Genomic DNA, 12,590 nt, shown 5'->3' with positions numbered 1-12,590 from the left:
TAAGAAAAGGCATTGTCTTCGGTGATCAACTTTTATTTGACCGAAACAACATAACATGGAAAAATTTTAACAAACTGGAACAAGGTAAAAGAATTAGACATGCATGCAAAAATGGTCAAGAATATATAGAGATCAATAATTACGTAAAAACGATAACAAGAATTATTGAAAAAAAATTGAACATTACAAGACTACCAAACACCAACACTCAAATCCTCTAAAATAAATAGACGTAAAATAACAAAATACACAAACGAACAACACACAGTCCAACATGTGCTTTAGCTTAGTCTTGTCAATTTTATGAGGAAAAGGCGGAAATGTGAAAATTGAAGGATAACGGGGGTAGTGATGGTAATATCTTACACTTTCCTTATGGACCTGGTGAATTAAAAAAAAATGTTTTGCTTTCAACATTTTCATGACTATGTCGAAGCAATGCTTATTTTCTAAACTGTTCAAGGATAATTTCAACTGCTTAAATCGTAATTTCGAACACAATTATTTCAAAGTAATACCAAACTTTGAATTAATTATTTGCATGATAACTTAAACTGCTAAAACCGATTCAATTGCACTGTTTGTTACAACAATTCAATAGAAAAGTAACCCTGATAAGAAGCTTTACTTGTTGAAAGTTCATTCAAATTTTGTTGAAAATGAGCAAATAAGGAATTCATAAGAGTAAAAACTGTTTGGCTTGATAAGTATTCCATTTCTTGAACTTTTGAAAGTTCAATTACTATATCAAGTGACAGCGTTGGCTGTTCATCAAGGGATTTTTACTATTTGGTCAATACTATTGACCTTGCAAAAGGTTTCAACTGATTCGTAAGGCTAGCAAAGTTTTAGTAAGTTTTTAATGGCGAGAGTCTCTTTATTATACGTTAATATAGACCTGCACACTCACCCTCACCAAAAAGACAATCTGATTTCAATACATTCGAAAAGTGTCTATATTCATATACCAAGCTTTAACCATGGAAGTATTATATTGATATATATAATACTTCCATGCTTTAACTAACCACTGATCTAGACAAAATGAAAATGAAATTAATTAACCTCCTACCATCACTAGTGGACTTTTAAATATTCCGAGAGTATCACACGTCAGCACTCTTTTGTTGACATAAAATATCATTGGAATCACTAAGGTTTTTTTCCTAAACATAGATGGCTTTATCAATATTTGACACAACTATATGAAATTCTTGATTTTCAATGCTCTTCAGTTATAAAGTTGATTTTCCCATCCAGCTGTTTTAATCTGATCGCTTCAAATTAGTTTTTGTAGACGAAACGAGCGTCTGACGTACTAAATTATAAGTCTGTATTTTGGAATTTTCCATCTTCATGTCACAATTTGGCATTTAACATTGCGTAGTAAACATTCAGTGAAAGTTAAAGCTAGCGCATAGCAACGATTTGATAGCTGTCAGAAAAAAGACTGTCGTAAGTTTTACGATAATCTGACCGCGATATACAGAAACAATACAAACATTTAAAGGACAAAGATTTCTTCTGACCACTTTTCGTCATGTAAAAATATAAAAGTAAGAAGATTTGGTAAGATTGCCAATTAGAAAATCTCTCCACCAGAGACCAAATGACATAGAAATTAACAACTATAGGTCACCGTACGGCCTTCAACAATGAGCAAAACCCATACCGCTTAGTCAGCTATAAAAGGCCGCGAAATGACAAATGTAAAACAATTTAAACGAGAAAACTAACGGCCTGTTTTATGTACAAAACAATGAACGAAAAACAAATATGACATATAGCAACAAACGACATCCACTGAATTACAGGCTCCTTTATTTGCTTGTTTTTAACAATGAAAAGTTTTTGTTGTTGATTACAGGTCTTCATTCAGTGGTTCTTTATAGATTCTAAAGATAAAAAGTCAAACATATTATATGGATTCTAGTCTATTATTATCAATATAAATAAGAAGATGTGGTGACAACTCTCCATCCAAGTCACAATGTAGAAAAAGTAAACAATTACAATTCATTGACCTTTAGATTAATTTTTTATTTCTTTTGGGCCGTTGAGTTGTTGTCTCACAGTAGTTTTCCACGTGTCCCGTTCCAATCATATTTGTTAAAAATTATATTTTTCGTCGTGCTGATTAGACTAGTATTCTCAGAGTTTGAAATACAAATGGATTATTATGCTTTAAAAAATCAAAACATATAAGAAGTATTGCTGATATATAAGCGAACCTCGTTTGATTGATATCTTTATGTAAGTTGATTTAATCCAAAATATTTCATAAACAAACAAAGTCAACAAACAAAGGCACATTCATTATAACATGACACGTACAACAGTTATTAAACTCATTTAAATTTAGATAATATCCGAAATATCAACGTTGACAGGTTTTTATGTATCTCTCTAAGTTTTGAATTTTGAACCAGGTCTGTTGTGTCAGTAGTGATAGATATTGATAGATAAGCAGTATAGTTCTCGTTATTGACTTCTTTACGCCAGACTCGTGTGGGTAATACTCTAGATCTTGTCATTAATAATGGTTTAGTTAACTGCATTACGGATTTTAGGAATTTCGTGAAATTGTATTGTATTTAGCACTTGTTGAGCTGCATCATAGTACAATTATCTTAAAATGACATATGTAGTAATTATTATTCCCCCGTCTCAAAGGGTCGGAATATATATATAGTGATGCACATATTCGTCCTGTCTGCGATTCTCACACTTTTGGCCTTAAAATATATGGTTTGAACGGATTTTGGCATTAATCGTTCAAGCGTTATGGTCCTTAACACTTCTTAAAAAAATTCCAAGTATGATGATAAATGTACAGCTTGACAAAATATTTGTATAGTCTTACTATACACATCCGTGGCTTGACCGAATCTTTGAAGAATTTATCAAAATGGTTTTATTCCTGGTTTCTGGATGATTGCAAATGTTCCACTTGACAGAATATTCTTAAATTTAAACACAGTATTGTGAACAATACAGGTCAAGTTCAGTTTTGAATGTGAACAATTACCATTCAAGAGTTCTGTTCTGTATCGGGAAAGAGCTATCGGAAAAGGGCCTATATCACCTTTTTTTTTAAATATCTCCAGAGATACACTTACAAATGTATAAAACTGACTTGGATCAATGGATTCATATTTTCAGTATCTCGATTTCTAGAATGAAAAAAGAACCAAAAAGACATATTAAGCGTAACATGCTGCGAAATCGTACAGTACTGGATATATTTTATAGCTAGATAATGGAAACAACTATTAGTTTTTTGTCATTTGTATACTTTAAGCTCTAATTTTCGACTCGTACTACCAAATAGTTTGTCTTTTAATCTCTGTTTTTTGTTGTTGTTTTGTTCGATATTTAAGTAGTGCTATAAATACTAACACTTATTATGTTTTCTTCAAACAATTGTATTCTATCTGAGTTTCCTTTCTCCCATTTTATTTTCGAGTCTGCTTTTATATAATTATTTTAGCATTGACAAAGTGCTAGCCAAATTTGGTTTTAATTAGATAACATTTTATACAATTACCTTTATCCTGAACATATTAACAAGTTGAATAACCTTGTTGTCAATTTATTGGTCATATACAAGCATTTGTGAAGGTCGTTTGGTCTTTGTTTATCATAAAATGATTGATTATATATGATTAAATTATTTCGAAATGTCCCTGTTGATATAGTATCTTACTACATTACTACATTTACACGTTTCTCTGAATTTTCATTCACAAGTTATTTCGAATTTCAAACCTTTAATCAAGTTTATTAATATATATCAAAATCTACATCGATCAATTTTGTATACTAGTAAACTTAAGGCTTCCAATATTTGCCATTCATAAATATTGCACGCCAAGGTAAAATCGGTTTTATTTTTATCCCTCGAATGTACAAAGATTAGATGAATAAATGGCAATGAAACTTGTCTGTCCGTCCAATTTAATCGAGTCGGTTGATGACAACTAAAGTTTACTACGAAAGAGATAATTTCAATTTCCTCATTGTGAACTTCCTCTTCTTAGTAGCAATATTTCAGCAGCGCCTACATCTCCAAGTTCAAGTAATCAAATATTCCAGGGCGTTTTCTAACACACGCATTTGATTTCCTTTATATCCTTTATATTATTGCAGCTGACTACTCTTTTATCTGAGATCAACCCAAATTTAGTCGTGTTGCTCAATCAAGTGCTCCACGAAACCTCTTTCTAAATTATTAACATCTATTTTATCAGCAATCAAAGCCGGGCTCCAAAGTTATTGTGAAACTGCCTATTCTAGAGGTGGCGTGAATCAGATGTGGATACTAAAAAATTCCAAAGATCTTTTAGAGTACATACAATCTAAGACTCTCTCATCTTGCAATAGTATTAAAACATTTGACTTTTCTACACTTTACACAAGTATTCCCCATTCCAAACTAAAAGACAAATTGAAAGAGTTGGTATTACTTTGTTTCATTAAAAAGAATGGCGAATGTAGATACAAGTATCTTGTCTTGGGGAGGGATAAATCCTACTTTGTAAAGAATCACTCTGATTCAAACAAAAAATTCTCTGAAACTGACATTATCAAGATGCTTGATTTCTTGATTGACAACATATTTGTTACGTTTGGAGGACGTGTTTTTCAACAGACTGTCGGAATTCCAATGGGAACCAATTGTGCCCCTCTTCTTGCCGACTTGTTTCTTTATTATTATGAGGCTGACTTCATACAGGAACTTCTTAGGAAGAAAGATAGAAAGTTAGCAATATCCTTTAACTCTACGTTCCGCTATATAGATGATGTTCTCTCACTAAATAATACAAAATTTGGTGACTATGTTGAACGAATCTATCCCATCGAACTAGAGATAAAGGATACTACAGATACAGTTAAGTCTGCCTCATATCTTGACTTACATCTAGAAATTGACAATGAGGGTCGGTTGAAAACAAAACTTTACGACAAAAGAGATGATTTCAGCTTCCCAATTGTGAACTTTCCATTTCTATGTAGCAACATTCCAGCAGCGCCTGCATACGGAGTATATATCTCCCAATTGATACGATATTCCTGGGCTTGTGTTTCCTATCATGATTTCCTTGATAGGGGATTGCTGCTCACAAGGAAGCTATTAAGCCAAGAGTTCCAAATGGTGAAGTTGAAATCATCCCTTCGTAAATTTTACGGACGCCATCACGAGTTGGTTGACCGTTATGGAATAACCGTTTCACAGATGATATCGGATATGTTCCTTATGTCGTAACTACAATACCCTTCCCTTTTCACGAATGTGACTTACAGAATTAGACTATTTACCGGATTTGTAATAACATAAGCAACACGACGGGTGCCACATGTGGAGCAAGATCTGCTTACCCTTCCGGAGCACCTGAGATCACCCAAAGTTTTTGGTGGGGTTCGTGTTGCTTAGTCTTTAGTTTTCTATGTTGTGTCATCTGTACTATTATTTGTCTGTTTGTCTTTTTATTTTTGGCCATGGCGTTGTCAGTTTGTTTTCGATCTATGAGTTTGACTGTCCCTCTGGTATCTTTCGTCCCTCTTTTTTAAGGAGTTTTTGATATGTTTTCGTCGTATGTACTTGACCACGGTTTTTGTGTAGTGTTTTATGGAGTGTTTGTTATGTTTTCGTTGTATGTACATGACCACGGTACTATCTGTTTTTCTTTGACTAATGATTTGCTGATTGCATCATGGTATGTTCCCCTTTCTTTCTTTTTTTTTATAACACTTTGATATTGAAAAAAAATTAATGGATTCCAATACCTGTTCTGAACGATGCATATTCGGCTTACAAACAACTTGGATCTTCCCATCAAAATACTTTGTAGACATGTGTACGTACAGAAATAAGTATGTCTATGTTTTTAAATCGGCGCGTTACGCTTGCGCATTACGATTGTGCAAAATTTACTTGTTGAAAAACTACTACTTTTGCGAGAATTAGTTAATTACAGTTTCTATTGAAAAATCGTTTAACTTTATTTAAATATAATAAATTCTGAAATAAAATTAAAAAAAGAGAGAAATGACAATGTGAAAGTTGATATTGAAAATGGAGATTACAATCAGTTAGACAAACAAAGTGAATGACCCTTGATATCAATTCGATGGATATAGTATCCGTGTTAAAAAAGAGTTGAAAAATGGAGATATTTTATGGAGATGCACCAAGAAAATATGCAAATGTAGAATAAGAACCGATCGTGAATTGAATGTTTTGTTTATGGGAACAAATGAGGAGCACACTCGTCGTATAATAAGCGTAACTAAGAAATATAAAAAAAATATGCTGAAAGATCAGCTCACTACGTACATTAAAATACGTGGTACATAGGCGGATCCAAAAGGGGGAAGGGGGGTCCGGGGGTTGGAACCCTCCCTTTTTTCTATTTTTTATTTTTTTTATATTTTTCTTTAATTATGTGAACGTTTCATGGTGTTCCGGGGAAAGGCACATATATGGACAAAATTAAGTTCACCGTTGATTTTGTTTTTATTACTAAACTGGAGAAATTTCACATCCATATACACAAGTTATCCTAAATCGCTCGAGTACACGTACCAGACAGTGACTAAATTATGGATTAGACCTGTGGAGAATATACATTTTGTGTTTATTCGAGACTATGTTTTATATACTTTAAATAATCCTTTCCGGGAAAACCACACTGTATAATTTTATTCAATACTGCTTTTTTCAAAAAAGATAAGGAGATGTGGAATGACTGCCAATCAGACATGCCATCCACCAGAGTTCAAATGAAGTGGATGTAGGCAATTATATGCAACGGAATTCAACCTATATAGTCATGTTTATAAAACTATTGAATTAATATGTAAATTAACTCATCAGAGATACCAGGATTAAAATTTTGTACGCCAGACGCGCGTTTCGTCTACAAAAGACTCATTCATCGGTGACGCTCGAATCAAAACAATTTTTTTGTAAAGTTCAGGTTATTTTCATGATTGAACACATATTAAAACTTTAGTAAATTACAAGTAAGCTCGCGCAAACTAATACCAATTGTATGCGCAAACGCCGAATACTTGTCAAAATTCCAATTCCGCAAATGTAGGTAGACCCTCAAATTGGGCCGAAATATCCATGCATTAAATAGATATTTATTTTTAATGCACACATTCCTCATGTTCATCTCGATGTTTTCCAAAAAATTCTACAATATAACATGCGAAAATGCAGGAAATATCAAATTATCTGAGCGTAGGATACCATGCCTGGCTAGCACTATAACAATGCCATGTTTAGTGAATTGCAAAATCTGCATTTAAAACCTAAATTTGGCAAATCTTTTAAAACTGTAACATCATATATGATTAACATATGAACTAAGTTTCAAGTTGATTTGAACACAACTTCATGATAAACTACCTTAATCCCAAACTTTAACCTGAAAACCTAGAAGAACGGACGGACGGACGGACGGACGGACACGAAGACAGAAAAACTTAAAGCAACCTCCCTATCGTAGGCGAATTAAAGCGTTTCAAATCTTAAATAAATATTCCTCTAAATAAACTTTTCTCAGTTCTAAACTTATTATTTGGTACCAGCGGCAATAAGAAGGGAACGTGTCATTTATTATAGTGTTTATTCGTCCCTTAAGACATGAATGGTTATATTCATGATTGATTGTTGGTTGCTTAACGTCCGCTGGCAAATATTTCTTGCATGTTCAGTACGATAAGTTATATTCATAAACAATGACAATCTTTCTCAGTTTTAAATGAATTTTCAGATTAATCTTATACGACTTTTGAGCGTGAATACTGCAGGCAACAAGTAATGAACAGAATAGTACGTATTACTATGATTGTATGTATTCTAAGTATCAATATTCAATTAACAAAACTCCTAAGATGAGTAGGTCCTTTTTAATAAAACTAAAGCTCGGTTTAAGTTGGTTATGAAATAGATTTATAAATCAGAGAGAGCTTTCGTAGATCATTTTGGTAGGCCGGGCAATACAACATTGCTGATATGGACACTTATAAACATTTAAGAATCTACCTTAAAAGAAGGTCCTATTTCGTTAAACTATAGTATTTGGTTGAAATTCCAAATGAATGTAAGATTACAGGATTTTCTTTTAAGTAAGATTTGTTGGGAATAATATTTGGTTTCCAAATGTACTGTTAACACATTAGTCAAGCAGTTTAGTGTATCTGAAATTGAAATTCAGGAACAGTTTTGAATATAAATGAAAGGAGTTATGGGGTTTACGTCATTAAAACTAACAACACAAATAACCAAAGAAATCTAGACGCGTCTGCAGTCTGGAACCGTACACAGGTGTCTATATACACAATGTCTTTCATAGGTCCGTGTAAAAATAAATATCTTATCAAAGATCTGCCAAAATTAACCAAAAAAAAAAATGAAGATATGCCAAAAGACCACCTCCGACGAAGTTAATAACTCAGGACAGGCACATGAATATATGTGACGGGGTTCAATTGTGACGAATTTATTAGATCTCAACAATTCCCGTTTTGATATCGATCAGTGGAAAAGCAAAAGATACCTTTATAAGAAATCCGATACAAATCAGTATAAGAAAAGTACTTTATCTTAAAACGAGGTCTCGTGGTCGTTGGTTCGAACCCAGGCCAGGTCAAACGAAAGACTTTAAAATTGGTATTTGCTGCTTCTCCGCTAGGCACGCGGCATTGAGGAGTAAGAGCAAAGACTGGTCGGCTCGAAGTCAGAATAATGTGTCCGGGTAAGGTGACATGTCTTCTGGCGGACTGTTACCTTGTGAACTAGCACGTTGAAAATCCGGCTCAGCGTGTCGGTCTAGTACAAAGCAGGGTTAATATTCATACTACATTAACATATGTTCTCGTCCTGAATATGCATATTAATTTGCCGCTGGACGCTAATCAGCAATCCATCATCATCTTCATCATCAAAGATTTCAAACAGCAACTTCATAGACAGTACAGGAAAGCAAGTATCTTTGAGCCATCTTTTGGCATTTATAATTTCATCATAAGCTCAAAAAAAAAAGATTATAATGATATATGAAACTATGATATTGTGAATATGAGTAAAAAAGACTACAAAAATAATGAAAAAGGGTCATGACGTGAAATAATTTTAGGAGGAATAATCAACACCTCTTTTAGTTTAGGACAAAACATAACCTATACCTTTTTATATCCTTTCTTCAAGGAACACAATCCTTTTCATACACGTTTAATTTAAGGGGAAATCATACATGTAAAAAAAAATTGTTTTTTGTTTCAAACGCGGTTTCGACCAGAAATTCTACATTCTAATATCAAATAATGAAAAAAAAAATGAAGTTATTGAGTCCATTTGTAGTGTTAATTCGTGCAAGAAGATATTGGAATCTTACGTAATATGTTTACATATATATTGTGTACTTGTGGATTAGAGAAAGATTTACGAGAATCTGTAACAAGAGACGCGTTTTATGCGTCGGTTTAATTTAATTTAATTTAATGTTTAAACGGTTTATTCACGGTTCTCCAACATTTGAAAAATCCAACTCACGTTTATCCAAAAAGTTTCAAACAATAGATTGGCTTGGTGTTTATATAACAATTAAACATTTAAATTGTTGATTTTAGGAAGGTATAGTGAGAAGTGAGGTCTGTATACAGGGTATTATATAATTCTTAAAATAAAATAATAAATGTAACATTGGAGGTCTTGTATTTTTTTTCTGCAAAAGTTAATGCATGAACCTGATTTCTATACAGCACCGTCATTTGCAAATTGTAGAATTTCATACTCGTGACAACAAATTGATAGTCATTTGCCATACTATTTAATAAAGTAGACTAATACAACTCCTTTAAAGGGTACCAATCCCGGTTTGTTAAATTCCACACAATAGACGTATTGGTCGATGAAGTTATGTACCAATTGGTCTTTAGTCTACTATTCAATAAAAGTTAGCAGACATACGACCGCTTATTCAACTTGCTGAGGACTGTTTTTCACCATTATCAACTTCGATTAGAATTACATTGTATTCTTTACTTACTTTACCGAGACAGCTACCCGTAATTACGCACAACGAGCATTCGTTAACATTAAATTGGGAAGCTGCTTTTTCCACCTCACGCAATAAATGTTTCTCGGATACTATATTAAAGTAGTAGCTAGCTAACTATATTTGGTATGATTGTAAAGTGTACATGTCTATCTGGCAGGGTTCATCTTACCTTGACCTAATTTACATGGATCATTGATCGTGTTGAGTTTATGTGATATCTGAGTAAAACCTTCATATTACCGACTTCATTTCGAAGCCTTTTAAAGCTTGCTGTGCGGTATAGGGTTTGCTCATTGTTGAAGGCCATGCGATGAGCTATAACAGTTGTTAACTTCTATTTCATTTGGTCTCTGGTGGAGAGTTGTCCCTTGGCAATAATACCACATCTTCTTATTCTGATATGTGAACATAAATTCAATCATGATAAATAATGAGTAAAGCAGACAAGACATTTCAGCGGGTGCACTCTTGTAATTATTTTTTTTAAACATACTTTATTATCACCTGTTACATAAACACTAGGGAAGCAACATAGGGCCCCGCATTATTACACTCTTGTTATTAATTAAACTTTTTGTGCTTAATTTAAAGATTTTATAGTGCAGAATTTTTTTGAATAATACTATCAGTGTTTTCGCACTTGAAAGCATTTTCCTGTGCAGAATTTCAAGATTTTTAGTCCATCAGTGCTAAAAGTGTTGACAATTTTAAACGCTTGTAAAATAGTTTTGTATATAAGTGCTCTTTGATGAAATAAATATGTTTTTTTTTCCAATTTTGACTGTTTTCACTATTAATCCGTCACATCATTCAAAAGTTAATTTGAGCGGGATTTACTGTAACTCCATTAACAGGTAAATTTCATTAGTCCCTATTGCCAAAAAATCACGTTTCTCCAACAAGAAATTATTCACCTGTATACCAAAATATCAAATGTTGGAGAAATGTGAACACACCGTTGAAACAGCAAAAGCATTATTTAAGTATTGAACAAGTTTAGAATACTTACAGATGTGTAAAAAAAGTTCAAATCTCTTTTATAATAAAGCGACATGACAAACGGCAAACCTGCATTAAAATTATATTAACTAAACTTACCATCGTCTTGCCAGCCACCCTCTATTTGGTACGCAGCTGTTGCGGCACCCCATTTAAAGTCTGAAGGAAAATCACCGTAATAGAACTCATTTTCCATCGATGAAGAGTATCCATTTCTGAGTAAGAAAACAAAGGCAAACAGTCCGAGTATCATCTTGTCTGTCCTGAGATGACGGAATCGTGTGATATTCTATGATTGTTTAAAGTTTGTGTTGTAATAACCTATAAATTTACCAGGTAATTGATAGCATTATTATATCAAGATAAAAACTGCTTGGATATGCTCTGAAGTGAGAGGTTTCCAGTATCATACGGACTGCAATAATCTAATGTTGAAAAAAATAGAATGAGAGATAATATGTTCTGTTTTAATACAGTATTTTATGTTTTAATATATTAATTTGTGTTCAAATATAATATTTTGTGTTTTAAAATACTATTTTGTGTTTAATATACTATTTTGTGCTCAATGATATATTTTAGCTATGTATGCAATGAATTAGCCCGTTTTATTTTGATTATCTTCGTATTATTGGTAAGAGTAAGAAGTAGGTACCTTTCTACAATTGTATAACATGAACCAGTGTCCAACAGCAAAAAAGAAACCGGAATTTAGGTTAATGTATTTGTTTATATATATATATATATATATATATATATGCATATAAGGCACATTATACATATAATTACGGAGTATATACATGTTCAAATTGTTTTTACTTTGTACATTGATTAATTATTGTTGTTTTGTTGTTGTCTAAAATAATGTCTGATATTGTAATATGCTTTTTGTGTTCCCATTAAATGGAAATGAAACATGTCATTTTTTTTCTTTGTACAGACCCAACCGGGTTAATTCTGACTTCAATAGACTGTTTTATTCCAATATTTGATTAATATTAATAGCTAGATAAATATTCCAGATATATGTCCGAAGTGAACGTCCCCCTCCCTTCCCTCTCTGAGTATCGCGTCTATCTATCACCTAGATCATTTATTGATAGCAATAAAATGTTTACTATTGATTATTTTATCCTGTTTATTATTTCATAATATTATTTGAATTATTAGGAGTCCAAATCCTCGAAATATCCATATATAAGTATTTCGTTGATAAAAAAAAAATTAATCGAATACTCCTTCTGTAGAAACACAAAAAGACCCATTACACTGTTGTTTCAACAAATCTGTCATAATAACTTGACAAGATGTTTTTTCTTAGTATGTACTGGATAAATATGCAATAAGCCCATTTTAGACCAGGTATCTACATAAGCCTGGAAATCTCATAGTTAGTCACATATTTGAAATTATCCACAACTGTGCCTAGCCAATGCTTATTGTCGATATCTATACTTTAACATGTATATGTTGATTGATTGGTGTTAAACGACACTTTCAGCACTATTGTGCTATTTC

General features: G+C 32.6%; 1 protein-coding gene across 1 annotated transcript in view; it reads right to left on the bottom strand.

Annotated features, from left to right (window-relative positions):
• The window catches only part of LOC127712472 (lactase/phlorizin hydrolase-like), a 31,350-nt gene extending 19,896 nt beyond the window's left edge, over positions 1–11,454 (bottom strand). Inside the window, exon 1 of the mRNA XM_052218916.1 lies at positions 11,172–11,454. Within this exon, the coding sequence (XP_052074876.1) occupies positions 11,172–11,325 (154 nt within the window). The 5' untranslated portion in view covers positions 11,326–11,454. The remainder of the gene's footprint in view (positions 1–11,171) is intronic.
• Positions 11,455–12,590: the final 1,136 nt, after the last annotated feature.

This window comes from Mytilus californianus, unplaced genomic scaffold (assembly GCF_021869535.1).
Source record: "Mytilus californianus isolate M0D057914Y unplaced genomic scaffold, xbMytCali1.0.p SCAF_8, whole genome shotgun sequence".
In the NCBI taxonomy this organism is placed as follows: domain Eukaryota; kingdom Metazoa; phylum Mollusca; class Bivalvia; order Mytilida; family Mytilidae; genus Mytilus; species Mytilus californianus.
This window is presented reverse-complemented; position numbering and strand designations above follow the sequence as displayed.